The sequence below is a fragment of the Chiloscyllium punctatum genome, chromosome 16 (assembly GCF_047496795.1).
Source record: "Chiloscyllium punctatum isolate Juve2018m chromosome 16, sChiPun1.3, whole genome shotgun sequence".
Taxonomy (NCBI): Eukaryota; Metazoa; Chordata; class Chondrichthyes; order Orectolobiformes; family Hemiscylliidae; genus Chiloscyllium; species Chiloscyllium punctatum.
The window spans coordinates 29,596,000-29,611,716 of NC_092754.1; the positions used below are offsets into that span (position 1 = coordinate 29,596,000).

The following is a 15,717-nucleotide window of genomic DNA, read 5'->3' on the forward strand; positions in this document are numbered from 1 at the left end:
TGCCTCTTATTTTAATTATTTGTTCCACTTCTCCTGATTTAGCAATCCATAAAGTTAAATTAAAGCCCAGTGAAAGCTTGAGAAACTGATTCTGCATCTTATGGATTTCTGAATCTAGGCAGAGTGGTTCAACAAATTCAGATAATCTGTACTCTGTTTTTATTGATTTTTGAACAACAGCAGTTTGTATTAATTCTATTTTTTTTCATGAACATCTCCTCATGGAGACACCTCTTGTTTTACTTGTCCTGTTGCCACACCCTTTTCTTCTTGCCCATATTGTCTTTTGACATTTAATCTCAACTGTCTTCCACCTGATCACAGTCTCTTTTGTGTCTTTGTTTTAGTTCTTTCAAGATGTGGGCTTTTTGGATAAGGCCAACATTTGTTGTTTATTCTCAACAAGCCTTGAGAAGTAGGGTGAGTCTCTTCTCCCCCTTTTCCTTTCTCTATACTGGTTTTAAATATCTTCCACCACTAAATTTTTCCAATTCTGATTAAAAGTCACTGACATGTTAACTCTGTTTCCCTCTCTGCAGATACTTCAAGATCTGCTGAATATTTCCTAAATGTTCAGTTTTTACTCGAGACTTGATTCTTTCTTTTTGTTTCATAAACTTACTTTTTTGACCCAGCAGGAGATAGTTTTGATCAATATGCCAATCATGAAGAAAATTTACTCTGACTACAAATCAGTGACAACAGAACAAATTTTGGACAATTCTGCAATATCCATATCCCTTTGTAGAGTCATACAGCATGGAAACAGACTTTTTGGTTCAACTCATCCATGCCATGTTTCCCAAACTAAATTAGTCTCATTTGCCTCTAAACTTTCTAATTCATAAACCTTTTCAATTATCTTTTAAATGTTGTAAATGCATCTGCAACTACCATTTCATCTACAAACCACACCATGTTGTGAAAACAAAATGTCCCTCATGTCCTTTCTAAATGTATTTCTTCTCACCTTAAAATTATGCCCTCTAGGTTTGAACTCCCCCAACCCACGGGAAAAGACCTGTGCTTTGGCCCTCATGATTTTTAGCGCCTCGAAGGTCACCCCTCAATATCCTTTTTTTTCTTGAAAGTCTTCAATGTTTTGGTCTCAACAGTTTCCTGTGTCAGAGAGTTCCACAAGCTCGCCACTTAATGAAGAAATTCCTTCACATCTCAGACCTAAAAGGCCTATTCCTGTTCTTTACACTGTAAACCCTGGTTCTGGACTCCCCGATCATTGGGAACATCCTTCTGGTATCGATCATTTAACCCTTTTAGAATTTTTATGTTTCTTCTCAACTCTGGTAAATATAATCCTAACCAATCCAGTTTCTCCCCATATGCCAGTCCTACCATCCCATGAATCGGTTGGTAAACGTTCATCGCACTCCCTGAATAGTGATGGCAAATTATCTCAAGATGATCCTAATGGCATACTCCACGTGTGAACTTATCAATACACCATACAATTGCAGCAAGACATCTCTGGTGCTGTATCTGAATTTTCTTGCTTTGAAAGCCAACATAGTACTTGCTTTCTTCACTGACTGCTATACCGCTATGCTTACTTTCAGTGAACGAAATACAAAGCTACTCAGGTCTCATTGCTTGTTTCCTTTTCCCTATCTATTGCTATTCAGATAATGATCTGCCTGACTGTTTTTGTGACCAGAGTGGACAATCTCACATTTATCTGTTCTCTCACTTAACTCATCAAAACCACACTGACACTTCTCTGCATCCTGCTCACTACGCAACTTCCTACCCAGCTTTGTGACAAACCTGAAGATATGACATATAGTTTCGTGTTAGTCACTTACATCATGAATAGCTGGGGTCCAGTACTCATCCTTGTCTAGTGTCTCTCGTCACTGCCTGCCATTCAGAAAAAGACCCCTCATTTCCTTCTTTGTTTCTTGTTTGGTGATCAGCTCTCAATCCATTTCAGTACATGGCCTCCAATCCCATGCACTTTAATATAACATGCTAAGATGTTTTGTTATGCACTTTAGAATTAAACTCCTCAGAATGAAAAGATAATACAATCTTTAGCAACTATTGTGAAGTTGAGCATTGGAATACAACGGTGGACCAGCTGGTAAAATTGTTGGAAATGGATTTGGACTTTTTCGAGACCACTTAGTCGCATCTCTCAGAGATTGACAGTAGAGGAAAAAAACTATATACCCACTACAGTAAAAATAATAACCTGGCAATAAACTCACTATAAAAGGTAAACCTTCACAGAAGTTATGCTAACAAGAATAGGAGGCAAATACTTCCTAGAGGAAGTACATCAGATTGGAGAAGGTTGCCTGGAGACTCATCAAGACCACAATTGATTCAAGTTATTCTTAAATAACCTCTGGATCCAGAAACTCAGTGCAGAGTGATCAAATTTGCTCATGCTATCACAGGTTTTTCTTTCCCGAAAGAGTGGATCAGAAACCAAAGAATAATGAATTTGAAATATGCAACGGTGAAAAAAATGGTAAATACATAAATTTTGCAGAGAGGGTGGAATACTTAACAATACACATGCTCCATGAATGGAGCACAGACAGCTAAGAGTGAAACTGAAAAAGCATCAGGAGTTTTCATAGACTTGATGCTGAACATGCACAAAAAATGCACAGCAGTAAATCAAGTTAAATTATTCTGAGACAGCAGGAGAGACACCGGTTCAAATTAGCAACAGATAAAAGTCTTCTTTACATATGGAGTGGACAACACTTAGACAAAGTGGTGAGGGCATCTTTCTGGATGTATGCGTGTATTGCAGGTTTTCTCTCATCCATAGTGATCTCCTTATCTTGTAAAGTCACCAGTAGTAGCTGTTTTACAAACTTTTCCCAAGTCTGTGACAATCCACAATGCCAGCTAGATCTTAATTTGAAAAGGTACATTGGTATTAATACCAAATTTAAGACAGGCATCGCTAGACTGAACATCAATCCCCTCAGAAAATAAGCAACTGACATTTCTAACTTCCATGATAATGATCAGTACCTTGATATTACCTTGAATTTTGATAAAGAGCTCCATTACTTATGACTGTGGAGAAAACTCAATTTCTAGATTCTGTGATCCAGTAAGGATAGCATATTATCAGGAGACATCTCTAATTAATTTTAGTATCATTAGCTTGAGGCAAGATATTAGATCAGTTCCGGCACACCTAACACAGAACAGGGCAGTATTCAAAATTTAGGAATTTCTTAGCTTGTGTGTTTCAGTGCAAGTTTACACATTTCCCAATCAGCCACCAGAGGATTCTAAAGTCTGTGTGAAACACTTACTAGTGCCTGCAGTTAAAACATTATTACTCAGAACATTTACTAGCAATTGCACACATCAGTCCTTATTAACCAAGGGCACCAGCTTGTTGTAGAAGATCAAACTGCTTTCACTGCTAATTAGTCTTTGCTATTCTTTGCAAATTAAGTAAATGGTAATGAGCAAGTAAACCGCATCATCCAATATTGTACCACAAGAACAGTTACTTATTAGTCTCTATTGTTTGCAATATTTCCTTACACATATTTTTCTAGAAAATAATGGTTACTAAATTTAACCCACTTTTCAAAGAATTCCAACGAAGTACAATTATGTACAAGAACAGAAAATGCTGAAAATACTTGCAAGTTTTGGTAGCATCCATAGAGAAAGAAACAAGGTCAAATGTTTCAGTTTGGTGAGTTGTCATCAGAACAGGTAGTTTTCAGTTCTCAGGAAAGGTCATTGATCTGAAATGGTAACTCCATTTCCCTTGCCACATGAGCTGACAGGACTGCTGAATACTTTTAGCATTTTCTGTTATTATTTCAAATTTCCAGTATCCAGAGTATTTTGATTCTGTACAATAATATATTTTGTCTTCGAAATGTTGGACTGCTTCAGAAGCAACATTCTGATTTGTGCAACTCAGATCATAGCACTGACATTTAAGTTCTACCATTGATAAAGGGTAGGAACAATTCAAACTGAAGACTTAAAGGGAGCACATGGAAAAAGTAACTCAAACAAAGTTTAAATCCATCATCTCAAATGGTAAGATTGCTCCTTTAACGAGATAAAAACAATCAAAATTAAAAATTCAATAGCACCTTTATAATTAGCAGCATCTAATATGTGTGCTGTAACATGTGGTATGGGTAGCATCTGAGGCAAGCAAAAGATGCTTTCACTTGATACTAACTTTAAAATTGTTGGAATTGGAACAATTGGAAGAGTCAAATTTAAGGTGATATACTTTTGATCTTTACTGATCTTTGTTGTTCTTTATGTAAAGCAAATAAAATGAGAAAATTTCTAAAGAAACTTGCATCTCACACAGCAGAAATAAAACAAAGTATGAAATGGATGAATAAAAAGCTGTTAGGCCCTCCTGACAACAATGGATATCTTACAGATTTGACTTTGACAAAAGTTTAATGCTTACTTGAAACAACCAGTCACCACATTCTTGTGGGGTTTTACCTAGAGTCAAATTTTAATGGAGGATGTGAAGCATATTTGCATAGCATTCCTGTGGGGCTAACTGTTTCAAGCAAATCTCTGCTTTTATTTCTCTCATGACAATTGGTTGCAGTTGGGATAGAAATGCAGCTTTTGAAATAAGCACAAGTATGCTGGTATAATCAAGGCTGAATATTGAAACCTCAAATAATAAAGAAACAAACCTGTTGAAGAACAGGTGCATGTAAACCAAGGAAAGCCAGTGTGCACAAAAAGACTGATGGGGTAGATAGAGAGAAAAGGGGGACCTTTGCAGAAAGGTGACATTTTTACCTCACCTGTGTGTAACACTGCAGAAGAACAACTACTCAAATATAGAAGACTCATCATTGAAAAAAATCAAGTATTATAAATCCAACAAAGTGCTAAACAGAGAACTGCCAACATTGATGGATGTATATGGCTGAAGTTGTGGCTGTCAGATACAGCGTGCAAAAACACTTTGGAAAGAGTCAACATAGCAAATGTAGGACTAACTGGCACTGTCCCTAAGGTAGTATTGCATCTCTAAAATATTACTGCAATCACTCAAATCAGTTGCACAGGTACAGAAGCAGTGAAGGCAGTTACTACTGGATTATTTCTGAAATACATAGCAGGGCCATTGCACACTTTAAAGAGAAAAATGACCAATTTATTTTTCAGGTGAAATCCTTAAAACTACTTGTTCAGTTAGTATGTGGAACATAAGTTCCTTCAGCATAATTTTTAATCTATCTTACTCTTTAGATGCTGAATAACTTACTCAGTTGTTATTGCATGTTTCCAATGTCTAGCAATTTATCTTTCACTTTGTTGTAGGCAGAAAATTCCCCTCAAGTAACTGCTTGAATTGGTACTGTATTAAATGTATCAAATGTTGAGAATTTTAGAAATTGAGCAAAGTTAAATGTTGATTCAAGCTGGAATAAAGGATGCCCTATGATGTCTTATTCAATCTTGTGCATTCAGACAAGTCAATGGGACTATAATTCTGTGAGCTGTGCATTCCATGGATGGCATGCATCAACAGATAATAATTTGTGAAGAACATCCTATAGTGGTGAGACTCAGCAAGTCTCATTGTGACACCTGTAACTGCACATTATCTGCCACTGTCTTGATATCTGGGTTGTAGTTTGAACCTGGTAGTCATATACAGTCCATCAAATGGGTATCTGCAAAGTGGATGCAATATTTGCACTGGATTGTCTTCATTCGGAATAATGTTGTTGCACAGAGGAATATGAAGCCAAAGCTAGCTTTCACTTTAAAAGCACAAGATATTGGAAATGAGTATTTTTCTCATTAAGTCTCCAAAATTCACTGCCCCTTGATTTGGCTTTCAGCAGAATCTCATTTTAAACCATAATTTGTAATCAAACAACTGATGGAATTTCATAGCTAACCTACCAATGTCTACTTGAGGAATGAATTTGAGACAACCATGACTATTTGTTCCGTCAAATCTAATTCCTGAAATCATCTATTGAATTCAACGGACTTCCTCACGGGTGCACAAGGGTTTTCTAGGTGGAACCATTTTTCACAGTCTTTGGTTTTTTTTCTAGTATTTTCTCTAGACTCAGGAGGTTTGCTGCTTTTTTTTAAATTGGGGAGGCCACAGCTCAGTTTCAATTTGACGCATTTACAGCACTGATCATATGCAACAGATCTCTGCCCTTGCCTTGCAGTTCACAGTTCAGCTCTTTCAGTTTTGATGTTACGTTTGTACAGAACCTGAAGTTGAGCAACCATGACAGAACACTGCACATTTCATCCCTTGATTTAAGTGACATTTCAGATATCAGAATTAAAAATCTCTGTAAATCTTCCTTCGACTTAAGCACCTCACAGCAGCATGGAGGATGTAGACAGCACTTAGTTAGCTGAGTGAGAATTTAAATCCTGAAGGGCTCTTACATGAATGGAGTACACAATCTTAACCATTTGATGAGAAAAGTCCATAAGTTTAAATTGCTAATGCTTGCTGATAGATTATTCAATGGTAATTGACAAAAAAAGAACTCAGGATACTTTCTGCAAAACCCAACAAACCGACATTTGTACCAAGCATCCTTAGTGCACCATCAAATATGATGGAAAGCAGTTTCTTGATTGGAATATTCTTTTCAAGCATGCACCTTTTGAAATTTGGAGGAGATATCCTCACCCCTTATTGTCTTTTTGAGGGGATAAAAAGGTGAGAAGATACTCTTTGATTTTGTGTGCATAGTTTTAAAGACAACACTAATTAGCTTGGTTGTGTATCAACAAATTCATCAAACGGCAGCGAAAAGCATTAACAGTCTTTCAGACCCTTTCCTAGTTGCTGAAAGATGTCTTGCTACTGTCGAAGCATAAAAAAGAAGTTGCAAGTTCTCAAATGCTGCTATTTCTTCTTCTATATTCATAAGTCTTTGACTAAAAGGTAAGTAGCTACATTCATTGCTACTTTAATTACATTGCCATTTGTGAATGATTTCTTATATTTTGCCAGAAGAGGGCAAAGGCAAAATGATGTTTCAGTGAAGGCTTGATCCTAAAGATCTGCTGGTTTAGAAAAATGATGGTTGAGCTTTCCAAATGGTTCTTTGTTCAAAGCATGCAGTTCAAGAGAAAAATCTTGAATTTATTGTGCATCATTGTGTGGTGTCATTCCAAATTATCTTATTTACTTATTTTTAGGTGGTCCAAATTCATCAATAATCATTACTGCTTCATCTTATTGTTCATGATTTCATGCTATTGCTTGTTGCACTACGGGTGGGCTTCTAAATCCAATACTCTAAAGCAGAGGATTATAAAAAACATTAATGGGATGCGAGTGTTACTAGCGGGCCAGTATCTATTGCCTAACCCTAGCTACTCCTGAGAAGGTGGTGATGAGCTGCCTTCTTGAATTGCTACAGTCCATGTGCTGTAGGTAAACCCACAATGCTAAATTATACTGTAGGATGTTGCTGTCTACTTTCAAACACGGAGGCACCTTTATGTGGTCGAGATTTGTTTCTGGGCCTCTGGTCAGCTTGTGAGACTAAACAGCATTCCCCGTGATTTTTCTTAGTCTGGCGCAGACTTACTAGATACGGAAATGAAGGGGAAAAAAAAAACTGCAGGCCTACAGAGAACAGACAGAGGAACAGGACTACTTGAGCTGCTCTTGCAGAGATTCCATAAGGTCATGATGGACTGAAGAGCCAATATTTCTAATACTTCAATATACTGCCTTTGCACATCAGTTCCTAAGGTTTTTTTTGTTCATATGTTTGTATTGCCACCACAAAACCTATTTTAACCCACAGTGATAGTCCATCTGGACCAAAATGAAACAAATCCAACAAACTAGCTAAGTTGGTTAAGAGTATGATCTTTTCTCTAGTCATGTGGCTTCTGGAAGTGGGAGTCACGTAGAGGCATGACAATCAACATTTATATGGTGAGGGAACACAGGCGGCGAGATCAATTATCAAAGATGCACACAGTGAGGGAAAATGGGCATGCAGAGAGATGGACTATCAGACACTGCAACAGCCAGTCAATTCCAATTTGTGTGTTAAAGACCACAGTCCTATGGGATACAGAGCATCACCAGTGGGAATATTATTGCATAGAATTTGATGTGTACAGTAAGTCCTCACTTAACACTGCCCATTTAACATATTTTTGTTTTAATGTAATACAGCTAATAGGGTCTGTTTCTCTGTACATGGATGGGCTGTACCTGCTTAGCTTTTCCAGCATATTCTGCTTTTATTACAGGAAATAAAATGGATTTAGAAAGCAAAGATACAGATAATCTCATAAGGACAAGAGTGAATAAGCGTGTGGGCCAACAGCATTTGACAAATACTGTGGGAAAAGCAATTTTAAATTTAGTTCAGTGAGTCCCAGGAGCTCAGGGTGGTGAACATGTGAGCAGGATATATTCCAAGCAGAAAGTTACCTTTTTCCTTGGAAAGATTTACTTCATTTATTTCATTTAGCACCATAGGAGATCAGCAATATTTCAACTTCTAGCCTGTAATGCTTTTTCATAAATGGAAGGTTGTACAAAACCTAACTCCCTGAGCCTGCAGAATCCATCAAACAATTATTGAAACAGTATCAAAACAGAACTCCACATTGTTACATAATCCACAGAATTAAGATACAATTTGTTTGAGAAATCCATGGGATTCCATGACAAATGGTAACTGTTGTACCTCTGCATCATTCTAGTTCAGATTAGCTAACTCAACAGAACCAACAAATTGTAACTGGAGCCTTCTAGTTTCTTTGGTTTAGCTTTACACTACTGAGTGCTTTTATATACCTGGCCACTGGAAGAAGTTCTATTTATTTAGAAATAATTAAAATACTTGCTTCAGATTTTTCAAGATTTGCTGTAAAATGTTTATCCAATACACATGAAATGTTTATACTCAAATACACATGAAATTGTACTTCCAAAATTCCTTCTAAATTTGAGCCTCAAGAGACTATCCCAACTTCTTGGTGTGAACAGTGTTTCAGGGTCAATGAAATACAACACTTACCTTGTGGGTAGTTGCAGTAAAGTTGTGCAAGGGCAGGTTTGCACAAATCAAATATTAAGTATAAATTACAAGACGACAGAACTCAAGAAAAGACTTTCATCCATGAACAATAAAAATAATGACAAATTTCAAAATCTATTTTACCTGGATGTAAACACAAGAACAACACTGCATGCATAAAATAAAACTTCTGAAAACAAATAGTTTGAAAAACTTTATTAAGATGTAACTGACATTTGTTTCCAATCTTACTGGGTATAGTCGATTAAGGGTTTTGGAATTGGCTGCTTGCTAAAAGAACACAAGCTTTGAGGTTAAAACAGCCACTGCTTTAATTCAGGCTTCATGGGAAAGCACCTTGGACTGTCAGCCTTTCTGGATTACCCTGGAGTCTGTGGGAATTAAAGATTAACCTCCTGGACGCTGCTGCAAAGCAACCCAAGACAAAACTCAAAAGTTAAAAAAAAATTCCTTGAATACATGTTTAAAAGTGATGGAGGTATTACAGAACAGAAACAATGGCTGTTCGGATGTCTGGAAACAGTAAGTCATCTGACGAAACCACAAAGGTATATCCACAGTTAGTAACAAAAAATCCCCAAAAGATCAAAATTCAATCCAATTAAGTGACATTTAGATATCCCAAGTTTCTTTCCAATTACAATTTGAAAGCTAAGATAACTAATTAAAAGAAAGTTAAGAAAAGTATAACTTATTTTAGAGCACTATTTGAAAAACTGTTGATGTATTGAACTTTCCATAGGCAGAGATGAGAAGAAAAAGGTAGATGACACAGGCAAGTGTCATGGAATATTTTGGGAGAGAATGAAAAGATGAAATGGATCAAAGTAGCCTCAAAATAATTTTCTGTTAAAGAATTTGAGCAAGAGATCCTTACTAGAAAACACAAAAATTACTTAATTCAAACATATATTTATGATGGCTTACACTCGTATGTGTTTATGTGAAGTGGGCAGGGCGAGAGTGTGCAACTTTATGAGAACTTGTACTAATCTTCACATCACAGGGATATGGCTACCTTGAAAACTTTGTAGTAGATAGCCCTGTTGATCTCCAGAGGGAAGAGGTTCTGCTCATCGGAGGAGCGAGCCCAGTTCACGTACCGCAACCAGTTGCCTTTGCTTGGATCTGTGGCATCAATACACATCCACCCGAATTGGGGGAAGTAAACCTGAAAGGAGAGAGTTGACCTTAATTAGTGGTAAGTATTGAGCCAGTCCTCATCACCAATGTTTAGTAACCATCAACAAAACATTTTGTTTTGCATTTTTTGAGGGATAGGGTAGGAAGAGTTGCAAAGGAAGATTGACAACTTTAATTTATTTGGCAAACTGCTAAGCTCCATATGTAGCACTTGTTGCAAATATGTAGCTACTATGTATTCTTCCAATTCTGTCCTGTTATGCATAGACCAAAACAAAAAAAAGAAAATTAAACTGGACCTGTCTCTTCTGAGGTATTTGGCCAATTATTACAAGTACGATAAACCTTACAAAATGAACTCAGCTTAAAGAATATTTTGGCAAAACTTCCTCCAAACAAAAATGAACTGATGACCAATGTAGCAATTCATTAGCCTTGAGCAACTCTGCCAAATATGATGGCTCTTAGGATAAAAGGAGAGGATGTGAAGATAAATTTGGTGGATGATCCATTCAATCCCTTACAAGTATACTCAGGAAGTTTATGACATTGCACACACCTCAGAAAAAGGTTCACAGAGATCCTGTAAGCAGATGTCATCAATTTCACACTAATTTTAGGACCAGTGAGGATGTCTTCCTGTCTAACAACACTGTAGTTTCAGCAGTCAGGTACTAATATGCCCAATCAATCGTACGTTATCCATGAGAATATGTAGCAGACTAGTGAAATGTATAAAAAAATTACAGCTGAGCCATATCCCAATCAATGTACACTTTCCAAGGGGGTCTCAGGACTAGCATTTTAAAATGACTTAACAAACAAATGGATTATGGAATCATGAACTAGTGATGTCTGAAAGACATTAGTAGCTAAGTGTTACCAGGGTTCACACCAATGACAAAGTTTGTTTGAATAGGCAACAAGAATTAGTTAATGGTATGTCTGGTCCATTAATAGACTTGCTCAATGAGAAAAATAGTGAAAGCCAAAAAAAAATTAAACGTTTAATCACAAAAGGAGGTAAACTGACAGGAGAAAAGATAGGAGAGAAATTTTCTGACTAGGTAAAGATTCAGATTTACCAAAATGAACTGTTAACAGTCAGTCATTACGCTTTAATAGGAGATCACTCCACAGAAGAGTATGACAACCATCTCAATTTTACCTCAAGTCCATAAAATTACTCAATTTTGTGAACATTAATTTCTATAAAACATTGATTTCAAATAATCTCAATTAATGCGACAAGTATTAACTTTTAAATAGTCTATAAAAAGAGGATGGATTAAAGACTGATATAACCTTGTAGCTTGAAGGACATTCCTAAGAGTTAGATTAAATACGGTACTCATGTGTGAGACAAATTCAGTGCATAACTCCAGAGAAAGAATGGAGAACTTTATGGAGATGCTCCAACTCAATACAGACCGAATCATCTCCAGTGTCATAACATCTCTATAATTCTGTTTGTTTATTCTTCAAAATAAAAGCATGTTATCAACAGCTCGTATGGGATATTTATTCTGATAAATAAAACTACTTACTCATTCTCCATTTTACTCACTTCGGTGAGTGTATTATCTTTTATGGTAACAGATAAAGAAGTCAAGACAATTCTAAGCACAGTCAGTGTGCAGTTCAAGTTAGCTACTCTCAGTAAAGGCAGAACCACAATAATATCTTTGCAAAGAGAGGGGCACAACAATTTGCTTTAATACGGAGGAGGTGGTGGCTGAAGTTGACCCCACTGGAAAGTTGACATATAATAATTAGGTCGCGTAGGACCAGATTTGGCTGGAATCTCATTTAAGGTGAGACGAGGAAGATTTACAAGGGACCTGACGGGCAACTTTTTCACAGAGCGTGGTGCGCATATGGAATGAACTGCCAGAGGAAGTGGTAGTGGTGAGTACAATTACACAAGGGGTGACTATTTTTGTTTTTGCAGCGAGTAGTTCATGTGTGCAATGAACTGCCAGAGGAAGTGTGGATGCAGGTACAGTTACTACATTTAAAAGAATGGAAACCTGGTCAGCATGGATGAGTTGGAACAAAGAGTCTGTTTTCATGCTGTACTAGTCTACTTCTCCAACAGTCGAGAGCCAGGACTTGAGTGACGAATGAGTAATAGTTAAAAATGCTGGAATATTGACACCCACCAAATTGTTGGGGATGAAGTCAATAAACTTGAGTAAACAGAGAAGAAAATATATTATCTTAGGAAGGTCAGCACTAACATGTTAATATATTTGTGCAAAAACAATGCATATGGGCTTTAATTAGTAGCTACATGCATTGGAAAATTTTACTTCAATTCTTTCTCACCCTCTCAGAAAATGATTCAGCAACTTAATTAAAATTCGACTTACTGGAGATCATTTAGATCTATTTCCTTAGATTGCACACCAGATAACACAAAATACCTTTGTGCTATTTTACTGAGATTTAATGGATCAATAACAATATTACATTAAAAGAGCACGAAGTACTTTTTCACAAAAATGTTAATCAGCGTATTACCTGAGGAAATTGAACCTCTGACAAGTGGAAAAGTGGTGATGGATATCTGAAGTTGCTGAAAGGCTTGGGAGGAAAATTGCTTTTGCGTCAGAACGTAGCAGGGTGGTGACACCTGATAATTCGAAAAACATTCAGGTAGTTTGAGCTCCAATTCTCCTGTGCACTTCTCATCTATATTGCAAGACAGTGTGCCCCCAGTAGCACCAGTAATGCTCCAAAATGCTCTGAAACCTTCAGATCCTTCCTGTACCACCAACTGTTCAAGTGGAGCTCAAAACCATCTTTCTAGATCGCACATTTGCTCCTGGGATGTGAACATGGGCAAGATTTGCAATTACTGCTTATCCCAATTACCTTTGAGGGTAATAAATGCTGTCTTGTAACAATGCTATCTTTCCTCAGAATGAATGAAAAATATCTGAGAAAGTCTTTTCTGAGGATTGAAAGAACAGAACTCTTGGGCTCCTGAAGAGCTCACAAGACACTAAACCACATTTCTGCTGCTAACTGAGCTGAACAACCCGAAGTTTCCAGGCCTACAAGTTCCACTAGAATGAGCTTTCCAATCTGGCTAGGTACCAGGAAGCTTTCCACCATTTCCAAAATATATTTTTCCAAAGCTCCTAAACCATACAGTCTAAAGCCTTCATTCTCTTCCAAGTGCTTCATATCCTAGTTTCATTGTAGTCAAGGTGGAGCTTTTAGTAAGACCAATACATATAAAGCACGAATTATAAAACTTGCAACTCATTATGAGCAATTCCATGAGAAATCTCGTAGTAAAAACCAAACCTTTCAATACTGTTTTATATGTAAAGTTGTAACATATCTAAAAATTAAATGTTACAAAGAAAAGATATTCTTATTCCTCAAACCGTTCAAGTCAGTTGGACACCACCTTCCCTGAAGCAAATGCAGACTAACAATTGTTGTGCCTTTAAAAAACACTTCATCAACAAGTCCAGTTTATCAACTCTCACCTTTATTAACCACTGCTATTACTGTCCTGCAGTGGCTCATATTATTCATCAGTGTAGATTTTGCAATATCAACATTTCCTTACCATTGGTTGTGGTCTTCTCTATGGTATTTATAGTGGTAGGCATTTGGCTCAACTGGATGAATAACTGGTTTGCAATGGAGAATGATGCAGACAGTGTGGGCTCAATTCCTGTACGTAGTGGGGTCATCATCAAGGCCCTGCCTTCTCAACTGAGGAGTGATACCCTCAGATTAAACTCATTGGTTGTCGAGAACAGCCTATACAGAATTTCATTTTTCTAATAGAAATGTAAGACGTAGTTATGGATCTTCACAGATCCAAAACTACTGTAATACTTGGTCTCAAAGTCTTGATTTATACATTGGTTTTAAATAGGATTTAATTTCTAAAATGTAATTTACACAAGATTTAGGACTAAAGATGAAGCTGCATCCATCTTCCTGCTCTGTACACAGACTGCAGCAGCATTTGGGTTTATTTGATGCAGGGCATCTGGGTATGCCATCACAATCATCTTTCTATAAAAGCTCATGAAACAAGAATGCAAATTCTGTGACTGGTTTCATAGTCTAACTGTCATTCTTATTTGGTTTGAAATCAAAAATCTTGACAATGTTTTCCAAGCCAATGGAAAATAAATACTGGTGCAGTGAAAAATTAACTGCTGCTTGCCATGAGTCATTTTGGCATTGGTGGTGTCAATTAAGTGTATCCTTTGTATAACGTATTGGGTTCTTCTACATGCTTCTGTTATGGATCAGGCCAGACCACCTCAAAACATTTCAAGAAGGTAGCCCAGACCCTAACTTTTCTACTTGTTGTGAACAGGTGTAAAGTGGATATTCCAGGAGTGATGCAGCTGGTCAAAACCCCTTGAGTTTTTAAACAAACAGAATTTATTTACAGAGTATTGAATGAAACACAAACAAAACAGAATGGAATACAGAATAACTTAACCTATCCAAATACCAACAAACTATCTCAACTTAATGATGCTGTTCCAAATTCCTGCAACAATCCCCATAAATACCCCTTTGGCAAAAAAAAAAGTAAAATCAAACAGTGTTACGACACAGCAGTAAACCCCTCTGTTAATTAAAGTAAACATCTAGAAAAAGCTCAGCTTGCCTCATACTCTGTTAAAATATGGGTGACAGAAGTCCCAAATTCTACCACTTAATGAAAATAATATCAATTTATTTTTTAACTTTAATTGAACATTAAAAACTATTTACAACTCTAAACCGCCCCCCCCACTTTCTCTTAACTGCTTATTATCTGCCTCCAACGCTATAACTATACACTGTTCCAATAAATCCTTATTAAAATTACATTAACTTAATTTCAAAACCATACAGCAGCTGGCATCTCCGGTTTCTTTCTTCTATCAGCTAAAGATCTCCCTGGGTCGTCTTCTTTCTTTTTACTGCGAAGATGCTTCATATGAAAAAGATACCTTTAACAGGGAGTGTTTTGCTGGCAGTTATTCTGTCAATGGCAGTTACTCTCTAACTTTTAAAATGCCTCTTCTTTATATCCCAAACATTGGATCGTCTCATTGGTTCGGGGTTGGCAAAACAATAAATTCAAACTCGATTGGGTTTTAGTATCCTGAGACATAATTTGAACTGATTGGTTAAATTCAAATTGTCGTCAACCAACTTAGGTATCTATTTCACAGCTAAATGTTACATATGTTCAATTTTCCAGTTCACTCTGAGACTGCTAGTTAGTCATATGACAGGTGCTTGTACATTGCCAGTGGAAAACAGCATTCACTCTCTCTTAAAAGGTATAGCATACACTTTCAACTTCATAACAGGGTCTTACAGGACAGAGAGACATGGCAGAGAGATTCAGCATGGAGCACGTTCTTCCATGTAGCTGTTTCTTTGACTGGTAACCTCAAAAATCTGACTAGCAGATCTGAACAGCCAGATTGCTAAAAACCAAACCAGAGAAAAGCAGAGCTGGAGAACTGGCCATTCCCCT

At 36.9% G+C, this 15,717-nt stretch overlaps 1 protein-coding gene across 8 annotated transcripts in view; it reads right to left on the reverse strand.

The window, feature by feature from the left end:
- The window catches only part of LOC140487122 (PR domain zinc finger protein 2-like), a 171,117-nt gene that overhangs the window by 40,768 nt on the left and 114,632 nt on the right, over nucleotides 1–15,717 (reverse strand). For 6 of the 8 annotated variants that reach the window (XM_072586649.1, XM_072586652.1, XM_072586648.1 and 3 more), the window contains one exon: nucleotides 10,075–10,227. The exons of the other annotated variants lie outside the window; for them this stretch is intronic. In XM_072586649.1, the coding sequence (XP_072442750.1) occupies nucleotides 10,075–10,227 (153 nt within the window). The remainder of the gene's footprint in view (nucleotides 1–10,074; nucleotides 10,228–15,717) is intronic. 8 annotated transcript variants of the gene reach the window in all.